Here is a 15617-nt window from a genome sequence, read left to right as displayed (position 1 = left end):
TCTAGTAGTCTAGATCTAAAATAGGAGTGATCGGTCCTGATAACGGAGGTCACAAACGTATACCTAAAAGACAAAAGAGCGATACAACATCCGGAAACGAAGATTGCTTATTACGCGGACGCGGGGACTTCAATGTTGTGGAAATTTGTTGTACTGGACAGAGTCTGGAGTCAATCTTACTTTCAACGGTCGGCGCTGTCTAAACCAAAACAAAACACTAGTGTGTGACAAAATCAAAGGTACTGAGTAGGCAATCTCCGGTTTTGGCCACAAGAGTAATGAAATGGCCACCTCTATAGAATAGTGCAGGCGAGTCTTGTGGCTATTCTCTCCCGGTGCGCGTTCACCAAATTTTGCGTTCACCCTAAACCACAGAATTCTACACTGTGATAACAGAAAAATTTTAGAATTCTGTACCGTGAACAAACGTTCCATTACAACTGTAGCCTACTAAAAGCGTACAATTTTGTCTGTGGGCAGTGGAGAGAGAGAAAGAGAGAGAGGAGTAGCGTGAGAATTTCCGGGCAAAACAAAATGGCGACCCGCGTAGTTCGGCTCGATTCGAAAAGTTAAATAGCCGTAGCATTTTTGTAGACAACCAAATTAATTTACTTTTATGTTTTAACATCATTTTTTAACTTTGTTTTGGTCAATTTGATCGTCCACACCGAATAGACAGTATTCAGAAAGAGACAGAGAGAGAGAGAAGAGGGGAGGAGTTGATCTTGCGAGAACTTCCGGGCGGGTGAGAATATAAAACAGTAACCCGGGGTGAGAATAGCGCTTTTATCAATTTGATTTTGATCATCCACACCGATAGACAGTATTCCAAAATGAGGAAAAACAGGTCTTGTTTCACACCGGGTGAGACTTGCCAGCGTTGGCTATTCTCACCCGATGTGAAACAAGACCTGTTTTTCCTAATTTCGGAATCGAAGTGACTATTCGGACTCGAGTCCGAATATGAAAAAATGTTATTCGGACTCTGATTCTTGTCCAGCATGACATCACTTCCGACTTCCGACTTCCTGTGACTCGTGAATCCGGCTTCCTGTCCTGCCTCACTCGTGACTCGCCTCAGGCTGGGTAGAGACCGGGATCACTTCGGGCATCTATATATATAAAGGCGTTTTGTGCAGGAGCCGAGTTTTAATCTTATGATGAATTTGAGGCCAGCCTGAAAAGTTATAGCGCTTCTAATAAATGTTTATTTGTCAAGAGGTCATCAGAAGCAATTAAAGATGGCTCGTTAGCGTGTGTCGGGGTCGGATGGGCGGCCTGCACACGTGTGGCTGTGTGCGTGTCGGGGCACTATCGGTCCGGGCGTTGAACGTCGCATACACGTCAGTCTTTTTCCCCCCGGCAGCTGATCATTATTACATTAATAAGCTAGTCTTGACGTAGATCTACGTAATGAATTGTGCGCTGGTCTATGGAATCAAAAGTTGCCGTATGCTCAGCTCTACACAGCAACACAACTTTTTCTTGGTAAACAATCGATATGATACAGGCTTGTGTATTTGAACGAATCGGTCTTTTTTTTTTTTACACAGCTCATAATATGCAGGTGCCAAGTGGTCTGCTAATCTTCAATTTTACCTTTTTCTACAACAAAAAAAGTGGGAAACGTTGGGGGGGGGAGGGGGTATCAATGAGGCAGCGGGCATCGGATCGGCAGAAAAGGTGTGGGGGAAACTAAAAAATGGCGGAAAATTGGAAGCACTGAACGTTAGATCTATACGAAGACCCTTCCTTTTTTCCGGACCCGAGTCTGAATAACATTTTTTCATATTCGGACTCGAGTCTGAATAAGAAATTTTTTTATTTGGACTCGAGTCCGAATATGAAAAAATGTTATTCGGACTCGAGTCCAACTGTCATCGGTGTGGATGATCAAATTGACAAAAAAGCAAGGAAAAAATGACGTTATTATAGCACAAAGATAATAAGTAAGCTAATTTGATCGTCTAATGAAGATCTAGATCTAAATCTTGATCTAGATCTAAATCTATCTAGATCTAGAAAGATGCCATGGCTATTTCACTTTTTGAATCAAGCCGAACTGCGGGGGTCGCCATTTTGTTTTGCCCGGAAGTTCTCGCAAGATCTACTCCTCCCCCCCCCCCCCCCTCTCTCTCACTGTCTCTTTCTGAATATTGTCTATCGGTGTGGATGATCAAATTGACCAAAACAAAGTTTTTAAAAATGATGTTAAAACATAAAAGTAAATTAATTTGGTCGTCTACAAAGATCTACGGCTATTTAACTTTTCGAATCGAGCCGAACTACGTGGGTCGCCATTTTGTTTTGCCCGGAAGTTCTCGCGCTACTCGTCTCTCTCTCTCTCTCTCTCTCTCTCTCTCTCTCTCTCTCTCTCTCTCTCTCTCTCTCTTCTCTTTTCTCTCTCTCTGTCTCTCTCTCTCTCTCCACTGCCCACTGACAAAATTGCACGCTTTTACTTTTAGTTTTAGGCTAACAGTAGTAACACAAGAGGCCTGGAACGTTTGTTCACCGCACAGAATTCTACAGTTCTGTTATCACAGTGTAGAATTCTGTGGTTCAGGGTGAACGCTGCACTAGTTGGTCTAGGCTATAACGGTGAACGCACACCGGGTGAGAATAGCCAAAAGGCTCGCCTGCGCTATTCTCACCCGGGGTGAGAATAGAGGTGGCCTAAATTTAAATATTCTCACCCACACCTGTCTCGCTATTCTCAACCCGGGTGAGAATAACCCATGTCTCGCTTTTCTCACCCCGGTCCACAGCGTGAAGGGCCGACTCTAAGGCAGGTACAGTCAAACCTGTATATACATAAGACGGCCACCCATTGTCAAGGAGAAAAGTGGCCGTATAAGACAGGTGGCCGGCTTAGGCAGGACTGATCAAGATCATGAAGAAAAACAAACCATTCCCATCTGAGGTCCCAATCGAAAGTAGCTGCATTGTTGTTGTTTTTGTTATTGGTGGTGGTGGTGGTGGTTTGTATTTTGTTTGTAATTTTTATTTTGTTGCTGATTTTGCTCAAGGGTGACAATAAAACGAAATGTATCAGACGAGGAAGACCGAGTGCCATGTTAAAACAAACACATGGGTCGCCACCACTCGGAGAACGAGCAACGCTTCTGTCACAAGTGTCTATAATTCTGACTCGAGTCCGAATAGAGCTGGCCATTTTTTAACTTTCTCTCCCGGTCTCACACTTAGCTACCAGTTGTCCGTTTTCAACTAAATATTGATGCATTGAACACGAATATTTATCAACTTCATTTCTGTCGCAAATTAAGTTTTTAAAATATCTCATTCTGATTGTGTCTAATAGACGTGCTTTGGACCAAATTACTTTAAAAAAAAATGATTTTTTGAAAATACTACCCATTATCCTGGCTGGTCCTTAACTTTTTGGGAAGACTGTATAATTATTGGGATAGAAGGCCTACGCTAGTTTACGAGTACAGTAGTGCTTTTAGTTTTAGACCAGAACTGGGACCAACCAACAAAATTATGCCTGGGCATTATAATTCATTAAAAAAATACTATTAATGCATAGTACCTAATTTTCTAAAACCTTATACTTATAGCTAAGTAAATGACAGAGCAAAAGTCCAAAAGCACCATGTATTCCGTCTATATATATCTCCGTCTGTGCCAAAATCTGAATGCCTAGTTTCCACCACATGTTCAACACCAACAGGCCCAGCGTCTATATGTTCAACACCAACAGGCCCAGGGTCTATATGTTCAACACCAACAGGCCCAGCGTCTATATGTTCAACACCAACAGGCCCAGGGTCTATATGTTCAACACCAACAGGCCCAGCGTCTATATGTTCAACACCGGCAAGTTCACCATTCACCACATGTTCAATGTCCACAAATCCTATGCCCAAGAAGCTCATCTGTGCTTATCTCCCTCATGCCAATGTCTTCCTGTTTAGTCAGGATCGTAGCAGTGACTCTGCCGTGTACAGTGATGTTCAATAGTTCATGTTTTGGAACCTTGTCTTTGGCATATGTTTTTTTCTCTCATTCTGAACAGGTTGCAAAGAACAATGGCGTCTGCAATGCAAGCGAGAGAGGAAGGGGGAGAAGAAATTACATCAACTGAGGATGAAACTTTTGGGCCGATGCCTCTTGCTAAGCTTGAGGTAAGACTTAGATTTTATTATCTCTCTCTTCTACGTCCGCACATTTTGCTACAGATTTAGATTTTATGATGTAACTGAATGCCAAAATGTTTCACACTAGTCTTGTGCACCTCAAGGGAGAGCACAGAATAGTAATACGAATGGCTTCATGTAAATTACTGTCTAGATAGCTCATAGCAAAATGGGAGGGACACAATGTGTATATGTGTACTTGCTTTAAATACAAAGATATACAGTGGGTGTCGCATTCAACGAGGTTGCCGGGCCCGGCTTGTTGTCCTCGTTTGATCCGACCTCTCGTTGAACGTGACAACAAGAAAGGAGACAAGTTATTATATTATAGGATGTACCAATACCAGTAGGCCTAATTAAAACAGTTTTTCCCCCTGATGAGAATCTCAAACAGCATCAGTGTGCGCATTTGAGCTGTGTTCTGACCGTCATTTCTGCATTTAAAAATAATTTTTTTCTCCGAAACACTTCTCGTGTGGAAACATACACTCTCACATCGAGGCTAGGATCTACATAAAGTAAAGGCTTAGTTTTTCTGATCAGAAAAAAAAAGGAAAATTGAAAAAAATATGAGGGTCTCGGTCTAGACCTAGATCTAGAGGCTATCCATCCAGAGAGATGGAGAGAAAGGAGAACAATTCTTCGCTTTTGGGGCCGCTTATTGCTTTAATTGGTTATCGTAATCTCATTTGAAAGTGACTTCGGTCTATTTGCAACCTCGTTTGAGCTGACGTACATTTACAAAGAGATATAGAGGCAAAAATCGGGGATTAAGAATTGCCTCGTTGGAGCCGACTTCTCGTTGAATGTGACCTCGTTGAATGCGACACCCACTGTATAAAAAAATGTTCAGGACCTGTTTTGTTTGCTGTGCTTGTGTCTCCTATGTGCATGTTCTTTATGTGTGCATGCAAGACTGTTTACCATCTTGCCCAACAGGAAGGTTAAACACAACCCACCTCTTAATTCTCTTTTATTGATTAATATTTGATGTTATGTTGTATCGATAGACTCATTCTACAAGCACAAATAAGTGCAATCTGGGCCATTTATTTTCTTTTTTTTTTTCAACTGATTTCTGCCCCTGCAGGGTAATGGCATCAGTGCTGGTGATGTGAAAAAGCTGGAGGAGGCAGGGTTTTTTACTGTCGAGTCTGTGGCTTTTGCTCCGAAGAAAATGTTGCTGTCAATCAAAGGCATCAGTGAGGTCAAGGCAGACAAAATTGTGGTAAAGTATTTTTTTTGGTTTTGCTTTCACAGCGTGGTAATTATTGCTGTCATGAAGTTGGAATGCAGTCTCATAGTTAAAGCATATATATTAATATATAAGAGGATTTTAAAAATTAGATAATAAGTGTTGATAGTATTTATTATTACTGAGTAAAATATAAGGAAAATATTGTTTATGACATATAAAATAATTATGACAAATTTTTTTCTTAGGACAGAAAATTGGTTTTGTTTTTAAGGAAATGATGTAATGATATGAATTTTTGAACAGATGATTCAGATATGTGACAATGTCCTGTCGAGAAAACTGGATAGGATTTGTTGAATAATTATACATACAAATTTTTCTTCTTGTCAAGCACTTCAGATAAATAGTAAACTTTTCTTACTACTTGTATTATAATAACAAATGACGTAGTATTTTTGGTTCCCAAGTTTTTTTGGGTTTTCCTCAGTACTCCATACCTAACCTTGTGATCTTGCAGGTGATTAGAGAGCTCCCCAATTGCCGGTCCAATCTTTATTTTTTAACTTTTTGTTTCTCTTCTTTGTATTTTTGTCTTTCTTTTTCCAAGCACGAAATGACTGTTGTTAAGATGATGTGCTCGCCCTTACTCTCATCTTGTGATCCTATTTTAGGCTGAGGCTGCTAAACTGGTCCCTATGGGTTTCACTACGGCCACAGAGTTTCATCAGAAAAGATCAGAGATCATCCAAGTCACAACTGGATCAAAGGAACTGGACAAATTACTGCAAGGTACGCAGTTCATGATGCCATAAATTGTTAATTTTTATTTTAAGTTTGGGTCAGTCAATGTTGTTATTCCCTCCCATTTAAAGAATATCATGTTTCAGTTATGCTAAACATCTCTTCACTGCTAGTCTGTTTGTCCACTTTTGAAAGCCCCATTTTTAAATTATATAATTTTTTTTACATTTCCTCATCAGATGTTCACTTGCTAAAATGTACTATGCAGGATATGAAGTGTCAAAATATTTATAATTTCTTAGATGATAGGTGGCATACGATGTCATTAGCGCCGTTTCAACTGCATTTTTGTAGGTGGGGCTCAAAGCTTGTGAAAGATTGGTCCTTAGTGTTGTGCAGTTTTGTGAAGTACCCGGTCTCTCATTTCTAGGTGGAATTGAAACTGGATCTATCACAGAGATTTTTGGGGAGTTCCGCACCGGCAAAACACAGTTGTGTCACACTTTGGCTGTCACGTGTCAGGTAAGCGTTTGAGTACATTTTGACATTAGAAACTGGTGTGACAGCACAACCTGGATACCTGGAGGTGTCATCTTTGACTCAGAGGTAGACTGGCATTCAGTGGCTACAGCTACAGTAACTTGACTTTGTGACCTTTTTAAAAAAAATTTTTTTTTATAGTAGAGGGTTTTATGGCGCTCGCAACTGCATAAGGTCATGAGCGCCATTTCTGACCTTGTGGGAAGTAGGAATTTATGAAGCCTTATAATAAGTTATAAGTGTACGCCCGACCTATACAGTGCAACAGTTTCTCCATCCTTCACGGTCGTGAGCTTCTGTTGCACATTCTGCCATTCCAGGCCAGTCCATGTTCTTATGTTGTCCATCCACGTTATTCTTTGTTTTCTTCTGGCTCTCTTGCCCCACATCTTTCCTTCAAACATAACATGGTTTTATTAAGATCTTTTTATACGCTGTGTATACAGATTGAGATAGATGGGTATGGCAGCAGACTGTTCATGGTTGACATGATTTTTTTCTTTGCTCAGAGCTTTATTGAATTTTTTTTGTTTTCATTGAAGTATTGTATCTGCTGCTTGGATGTCATTCAGCAAGATGTGTTCAGTTTTTTTCTTCTGATTTGTAGTTAAAGAAGTAAAGACTGTATCTTTTGCAACCTGAGGTTTTTTGGTGAAATTTGTGATGGTTTTTTTTCTCCGTCTGAGCTCAAACTGCACTTTATGAAAAATGGTATAAAAAGCATGAACTCTTCACAAGCTCGGATGTACTTGTAGATTTTTTTGTGTCCGGCTGTATCGCCTATCTATCTTAACCTCTGCCTACTTTTTCTTTGCTCCAACTAATAGGTCAACTTATTTTTTACTTTAAGCAGGGTTTGGGTCAATCTCTAGGCTTTGGAAATGGCATAAATTTGGGTTATGTGGAGTGTTGTTCAGATTAACTCTGTTACAAGCCTGCCCAATGTTCGAGGTACTTAAAAGGAAATACTGGCCCAACCCTCCCAAGGCAGAGAGGGTCTTTGTGGAACTGTGGCGAACAGCTGCCTTCACACTAGAGACTGGGGTGTCCACTGAGAGATAAAGAAGAAGACTTAAATGGAGTAGGTCCCAAGCCATGTGCATGGAAAAACAGTCATAAGGCAGTACTATTTTCAGTACATATTTCTTTCCTCAGCTTCCTATCGACATGGGAGGAGGAGAGGGGAAAGCTATGTACATCGACACTGAGGGTACCTTCCGACCGGAGCGACTGTTGGCTGTTGCAGATAGGTATGTTCTTACTGTCAAAGCTCGGACTGTGGCTGTGAAAGATTTTTTTTAATGTTTCGGTTTATTTTGTTTTTATTTTTTAAATTTTTTTTTTGGGGGGGGGGGGGGCAAGTTGTATTACAAATACAAGAGAAATGTTAACTTCATGTAACGTGCCTTTTTCTATTGTTGGACATTGTCTGTAAGTAACTAACTTAACTCATTCGCTACGCTGAGCCGTGGGGGGCGGCGCTGCTAAAGTGCCATCAGTACGCTAAGCCGCCCCCGGCGGCTCGAGAACCGACGTTCAATTTTAGTTTGGTTTCTATTCCAATCCACATATCCATGTTAAAATAAAGGTCATAATATAAAGTTGACTTCCGGGTCAAGCGTTTCCACCGAAAATCGGAAGTTTTGATTCAGTTTTGAAACACGATTTCTAAGTTTATGCGACATTGTTTTATTGCGAAGCCCAAATTATAGCCCAGACACCAGTCTTAGTACTTAACACAACAAAATGTATCATTATTTTGCTCACTAAAGAAGTGTAGGACTCTTCTTTATAATATTGATACTACTGGACTCAAATTTCCAGTGCACTGTAATTGAGAAATCAATATTTTTGAGCGCTAGATTTAGGCCTTGATCTAAATAGTCGAAATATTTTTTTACTCCCCAAAATCACTACTTTTTGGAGAATTTACTCAAAAAGTACCACCCAAGACATGTATAGAGGTTTGTTCCAAATGCAATTCTGAATAATTCCATATAAGATACGAGTGTTTTTTTCCGTTTTGGGATCTTTTTTCAAAATCATTGTAAAAAAATTTTTTTTTCAATATCGGAGGTTATGATCTAAATGTACAAATATTATGGAATGTATGTAAATAACTGCTCATTTTTCACTATTTTCCTGTTCTATTTTCAGTTATGGTTATTTTGATGTATAATTTGACTAGGTGCAAACATATTTTTTGAGTTTCATCTGAGATTATAAATTTTTTGTTTTCAAATTTTATCCGCAGCCAATCACAATTGTGTTGCATAATCGCCTCTTACAGGAACCAAAGTTGAAAAATACTCAAATAAACAATACAGATGTATTCTACAAACCATACTGAAAATGTTGGTATATAATATGTTGATATTTATTTGAATTTATGGCCCCCCAAGACCTGTGAACTGCGCACTAGTCATCTTCTCATCTCGCCCTCCCGCAAAAAATTCGTCCACTAGCCGAAAATAATACGTAGCAAATGAGTTAACAAATGGTAATGGGTGGTTGGTGGTTGTCTGGTGTGGTCCTTCTTTTGTGTTTATTACTCTGTTGTAACACCTTTAATCTTTGGCATTTATGTGACCTTATTGTGTTGCAAGTGCCGTAAAAGACTTACTAAAGCATAACAAATGGTAGACCTCTTGTCTGTTTGTTTTTTATATGTCACTAGCTCTTGTTCTTCAATTATATCAGTTTAGATAGAGAGGTTTTCAATCTAAATGTAAATAAGATCCTTTTTTGCTTCATTGACTTTTTGTTTTTCAAAGCCAAGTTCTCAAATAAAACTACATGAGAATGGGTGTGAATGGTGATCCTGAAAAATAAGTTCTGGGCCCACTGAGGTGGTGAGGGGCTTGATAGCTCCTTGGTGAGGAGCTCTGATCCTCAATGTTTGCAGTCAGTTTTTCTTTCTGTGTCTAGGTATGGCCTTTCTGGCAGTGATGTATTGGACAATGTGGCATATGCCAGAGCCTACAACAGTGACCACCAGAGCCAGCTTCTGATTCAAGCAGCAGCAATGATGGCAGAGTCAAGGTATGTATTCTCCCGGGGAGGGGGTGGGGGGTTCGTACTTACTGTGTGTTGGGGGGTGGGGGGGGGGTTTCGTACTCACTGTGTGTTGGGGGGGGGAGGAGGGGATCTTAATGATAGGTTAGTTCTTATACAGTAATCAATCATCTACCATATCTTAACGTTTATAACAAACAGTAATTTCAGCAATAATATGTCCGTATTTGTCTTCATAATATACAGTCCAGCATGTACATAAACATATTTTCAGGTCCCCAATTTTTTTTGTCAACTTTATATTCTTTGTGTTTAAAACATGTTTATAGCAAAATTTGCACATAACGAAAAGATATCTGTGCCCCACCAATTTCTCCATGTGCATGCTAGACTACATTATTATATATGTATGTAGCAGTTCTCATGCTGACTTGTAATAGACTTGCACTCAATGGCTACAGCTACAATGACTTTTGTGGATAGTAGGAATATATGAAGCCTTATAAGTGTATGCCCAACCTATACCCCATACTGTTACTTCTTATTACAGGTATGCTTTGCTGATAGTGGACAGCGCAACAGCTCTATACAGGACGGATTACGCTGGTCGCGGAGAGTTATCTGCGCGGCAGATGCATCTGGCCAGGTTCCTGCGTATGCTGTTGAGACTTGCGGATGAGGTACGTAGAAGTTGAATTTTAAAAATATTTTTTTTTAAATCCATTTAAATTTCTTTTTCACACCATGAACAGGTTGATTTGTAGCAAAGATTGTTTGCAAGGATCACCATGTGTAATTTAGCACTGTCATCATCACATGTGGTGAGAACGTTGCGTTAGGTTTCTTAAATAGAGATAGATGGCACCCTACCTTCCGGGCTATCTCGTCTTTAGACGCTGAAAGTATAGTAATAAGGTGACTGGTGTAGGTGTATTTCTTGAAAATTTTGCATATGAGACTTTCCTTTTCTCTGATTGTGACTCATAAAATTATTCTATTTTTATGTTTGTTTGTTTGTTTAGTATAGGGTTTTACGGCGCTCGCAACTGCATAAGGTCATATGAGCGCGCGGGACACACCTAATACTTTTTCGTTGGTAGGAAATTTTGAATTTTGCCCGGGTGGCGGCCGAAGCCTACTCTTATCGATTTTAGACCACCAAGGGATCTTTAACGTGCGCAACTTGCACACGGGCCCTCCGAGATTTTTCGCCCTTGTCTGAGAAGGCTAGGTGTAGATCTTTCCTACCAGAAGATCAGGGGTGTGGCAGAAAGACAGCAGTTAGGAGGAGCCAAGGAGTAGCAGTAGAAAGGCTGCAGAAAGAGTCAGGAGCCCAGAGGAGGGGGCAAAGGAGGTGAGGGGGTGGGGGCAGAAAGTGGAAATGAAAGCAGACAACAGAACATTGTTAGAGATCAGGAAAGGATGTGAAAGGAGACATTTTTAGAGAAGAAAATTTTTTGGTCGCTACCCGGAATCGAACCCGGGACCTTTGAATGAGAGGCCAACACTTTAACCTCTAGGCCACGAGAGCCCCCATTCTATTTTTATCTAAATTGTGTAGGTAAAAGTAAACTGAGAGAGACATGCAGTAAATGTCTCATATATGAATGTGGTCATGCCTTTTTTTAGTATTTTCTTCTCTTAATGTATTGTGGTATGTGCTGTGTATGATTAGTTTGTCACAATTGTGTGTGTGTATGTTTGTAATGGTAATATACAGTATGACACTCAAAATCACGCATCCGCCGAACTGTGCTTGCCGTCTTGTTTTTGTTTTTGTTTTCTTTTCTTTATCTTTGTAAGATATCCCTCGAACTACAGACCCCTCAAGCTGCCGAGGCTGCTCCCGACGAATTTGAGCTATCCGTGTTATACTGTAAATAGCATTTAAAGAGGGTAGCCTATTCCCTTCTAGAAAGTGTGCTCTTTGTGCTTTACAATTTATCATTATCTTGGCAGACCATATAAGATTCTGAAACATTCTCTGCTTCCTGGGAAACATTTAGTGCCAACTGTCATTTTACAGTCTCTGAAACACTAACCTTTTTGCATTTTCTTCCTCCCATTTACACCTGGATGAGATGAGGAAAATTTAGCAAATGTGCCTTTTCCCATGGACATAAAAATAGACCCAGTCTGGAATTTGAACCTGTGACTGTAAAGTTATATGTTTGGCAGCCTCACCACCTGACATTTGACGAGTGGCGCCTCATGTAAAATATTATTTATGTAAGAGAAAGAAAATAAAGACGTTGGTTGACATATTAGCCTTCTGAATTTGTTCTCAGTTTGGAGTGGCGGTCGTGATTTCCAACCAGGTTGTGGCACAGGTAGATGGTGCGTCCATGTTTACTGCAGACCCCAAGAAACCCATTGGAGGGAACATCATAGCCCATGCTTCTACTACCAGGTGAGTGGATGCACCACGACCTATTGTCTGTGTCACATGCAGTCAACTCGATTTAATCATAGTAACACCCTTTTCTTCACATTTTGCTACAAATCGCCAAGTGAAAAATATTTTTTTAAACTTTTTCTCTGGAAACTTCACTTAGGATGCCTCGCCAACTTGAATTAAGTGGATTTGAGATGATTTTTTTGCCTGCCTTTAGAAATTGGGGTTCTGTGGATTAGGCTATATTACTTGGAAAACCTGGGTTATTTTGGTTGCACTGTGAATTAAGCACTATTTCATACTTAATACAGTAAAGTTGTTTAACCCTATCTGTACGCCTGGGGTCATTTTGTACCGTATGGGTTGTATTCTTCACCTTTTAGATTACTTCTATTTCGAAGATCTCTTTGAAAGTTTCAGTATTTCTCAAAAAATAATTGACAGACTGCTATGCAAAGCGTACGGATTGGATTAATGAGTAAATTTCCTCTTTGGAAAGTGGTTGCTCAGAGCATCCCATGTCGTATGGATACGATAGTAAAACACGACATACAGATAGGGTTAAACATGTTGGGCATGAATTGTCAGCCGGGGTGCGGTCAAAACAGTCAGACAGATCTACATAATGAGCTGCAGGCAGGTCTGAAATCAAACAACTGGTAGGTTATGTGTACAGATGTTTGTGAAAAAGAGGATGATGTTAGAGAGTGTGTATGGGTGTGTGTGTGCATGTTTATGTGTGTGCATGTTTATGTGTGTGTGTATACGTGGTGAAACACCAAACCAATGTGCCTGGATCTGGACAATAAAGATGTATCTTATCTTACCTTAGGTCTAGTTAAAAACTAGTGCTACAATGTACTTGAGTGAAATGTGCTTTTTTACGCAATGTGTGTTTCAGCTGTCTGTTGTATACTGCAGCTCTATGGTAGTTTAGTTTTCACCGTCAGTCAAAACCTGGGTGTGTAGTTGGCGGGTGCTCTGATGTGGTTTGCTCCTTCTTTCCTATCAAACATCTATCGTCCAGATCTTTCCTCCTTCTTTTTTGTGTATGTTACTCTCTTGTATCACACCCCCCGAGGCGGTGCCACTGACTGAAGTGTCTTTAGGCCATTCCCAAAGGGGGGACATTTCTCGTTCATGCACAGTAGAATTGTAGATGTGCTGATTCATCAATGTCACGCTCATAACTGTGCCTGATCTACAACAGGGAGCTGCTGCTTTTTCTTTCTTAATCCTTACTATTGTCATTTTTCCTGTACATCCTTTGAATGTTTGTCACACTCTTGTGACCCACTATTTCCGGGGTGCCTGTTGAAGCTAGAGAGGTGAGCAGAGTAAGTCTGATTCCGTGTATGGACTTTTCTGTTGACATCCACCCCTTGGCGCTCATATGACCTTATGCAGTTGCGAGTGCCGTAAAACCTCTACTAAAACTAAACTATCTTGTAACACATCTATTCTTCGGCACTTATATGACCTTATTGTGTTGCAAGTGTCGTAAAACTCATACGAAAACTAAACCTGGTCTGGGACACATAGGGTAAGGCAGCAAAGAGAAGAAAATGACTGTTGTTTGGAACCAAATTGTTGAGTATGAAGTCGGAAAGGGGGAGAAAAATAAGAGCGGATCTTGTGGTGTACATGGCAGTACTTCAAGCTCTCTGTGAAATTTTTTAGAAAGATAAGGGGATAATAAAAGCAGCTGTGGATCAAGCAACCTGTAAACTCACCCTCTGTTGTATCTCTCTGTCAGCTTTTTCTTAGTACTAAATGATTGTTATTGTACTTTTCTTTACTTAGACAAGCAGACAAAAGACAAAAGTCCTGGGTTTTTTCTTTCACTGGATTAAATGCATGCTGCTAATTGTCACTGTTTGTGGGTGGTTGGTGGGTGCTCTGATGTGGTTTGCTCCTTTCCTCTAAAAACATCATCCTCACCTCACCTCTCCTCTTGTTTGCGTTTGCTACTCTATTGTGAGACCTCTAATATTCAACACTTATATGACTTGGTTGTGTTGCAGGTGCCGTAAAATGTTTGGTTAAAACAACTAACCCCTGTTGTTCTGACCCTCTGTGGAACTTGCACTCAATTGCAACTTTCTCCTTCTCCCCCTCAGGTTGTACTTGCGGAAAGGGCGAGGTGAAACGAGGATCTGCAAGATTTATGACTCTCCGTGTCTGCCTGAGGCTGAGGCTATGTTTGCCATTAACGCCGATGGTATTGGAGATGCTAAGGACTGAGTCATCATTTATTCATCCTCCTCCAGACCAGCTTTTTCATCTACCTCGGCGGAGTCTGTGGGAATTACTTTTTGTGTTGTTGTGATTGCCAATGCTGTTCAAGCTCTTTTCGTTCTTCTGTTTCTTCTTTTGCTCCTATTTCCTTTTCGATATCATAGCCTTAATCATCTTGTTCATCTTTATCTTCAATCTTCTCTGCATCAGGTGGACACTACTGGCAGGTTCTGCTATTTCTATCCTTTCCCTCTGTTGTTGTTTTTTGTTTTCTTTTCTCTTTGGTTTCAGTCAGAGAATAAAGGGTGCCCACAATGATGTTTTTTGATTTGTAAACCCTTCCTGATTATGTGTATGTGTTGTTATGAGATCCTCCCATAATGGCCATTGAGGAACTCAGTTGTTCATGCAGCTTCACTGTTTCAAGAAAAAGTGAGCGACTTGAAAATATTTTTTACTCGCCCTGCAAAGTAGGGGATAGTTTGCTTTTTTTCTTGCAACGGTGACAATGTGTATAATATGTGTGGATGGATGTGTTCATTTAAATCTTGAGCTTTGAGCAAGTCACAAGACAGCCAACACAAAGTGACGACATCTCCGTCTCATACAGGTTGTACATTTGATGTAAATTAAATAAAAGTTCAGTTTTACAGATTTAAAATTCCCATGGTGTGTGCAGTTCTTTTTAGTTTTTAGACAATGGTCTTTGTTACAAGAGCTGTTTTGTGGTGTCAAGATTGGTTGGCATGGGATGCAAGTGAACATTGTTTAGAAATGATCCTTCTGTGCTGTCATTGAATGTGGGTTGTTTTAGCAGTTTTCATGATTCCTCTCTGAAAATGGGATTTCAAATTGGACAGGACCTTTCTTCTAGATAAAAATGATTGTAAGTGCTGTCAAATTTTCTCAAGCAACTACCAGTCCAAGGCAATTACTTGTATTGTATGAATGACCACTTCCCACTTCTTATTTCCCCCTCGGCATTTGAAATTTTTTTTTAACAACACTGTCCAAGGGAACCGCCTATCTAAGATGATTACTTTTCTCCTCAACAATGGGTTAGCTTCTTGGGCAGGTTCTACTGTATTTTGATTGGGCTGTTCATGTCTTGTCTTTTTTCAGGATCGAGTTGGAACATAGGGGAAGGGGTTTTAGTCAGGATTGAGAAAGGTGTTCTTCCTTTTGCTTAGACTTTTTGTAAAGAGACTAGTTCTGTTTTCATGCTTGTCTGCTCACAGAAGCCACAGATGGGTTGTCAGAGTGCTGCGTTTCCAAGCAAAGACCTACCTAGGAACGTTTACCAATAAAAGGTTGAGCTGAGTCTCGACGAACC

At 40.3% G+C, this 15617-nt stretch overlaps 1 protein-coding gene across 2 annotated transcripts; it reads left to right on the top strand.

The window, feature by feature from the left end:
• The first annotated feature begins 64 nt into the window (after positions 1 to 64).
• LOC101851796 (DNA repair protein RAD51 homolog 1) lies at positions 65 to 14946 on the top strand. Of its 2 annotated transcripts, none has more exons than XM_005095843.3 (10): positions 65 to 239; positions 4037 to 4145; positions 5248 to 5385; positions 6027 to 6144; positions 6527 to 6618; positions 7792 to 7886; positions 9565 to 9678; positions 10202 to 10331; positions 11940 to 12061; positions 14167 to 14946. In XM_005095843.3, the coding sequence occupies exons 2-10, from the start codon at positions 4050 to 4052 to the stop codon at positions 14288 to 14290; spliced, it is 1029 nt and encodes a 342-aa protein (XP_005095900.1). In that variant the 5' UTR covers positions 65 to 239; positions 4037 to 4049; the 3' UTR covers positions 14291 to 14946. The 2 variants fall into 2 exon arrangements, with proteins under 2 accessions (XP_005095900.1, XP_035824987.1); XM_035969094.1 differs by lacking the exon at positions 65 to 239 and adding an exon at positions 1455 to 1488.
• The last annotated feature ends 671 nt before the right edge of the window (positions 14947 to 15617 follow it).

The sequence above is a fragment of the Aplysia californica genome, unplaced genomic scaffold, assembly GCF_000002075.1.
Source record: "Aplysia californica isolate F4 #8 unplaced genomic scaffold, AplCal3.0 scaffold00115, whole genome shotgun sequence".
NCBI lineage: Eukaryota > Metazoa > Mollusca > Gastropoda > Aplysiida > Aplysiidae > Aplysia > Aplysia californica.
Note: the sequence above shows the minus strand (reverse complement) of the source record. Positions and strands in the feature narration are given on the sequence as shown.

Bases quoted from the DNA above. Each gene is read 5' to 3' on its own strand.
- LOC101851796 (XM_005095843.3), top strand. From the start codon at position 4,050: ATGGCGTCTGCAATGCAAGCGAGAGAGGAAGGGGGAGAAGAAATTACA. The intron at 4,146-5,247 runs GTAAGACTTAGA...CTGCCCCTGCAG, and splicing joins TGCCTCTTGCTAAGCTTGAG to GGTAATGGCATCAGTGCTGG. The intron at 12,062-14,166 runs GTGAGTGGATGC...TCTCCCCCTCAG, and splicing joins GCCCATGCTTCTACTACCAG to GTTGTACTTGCGGAAAGGGC.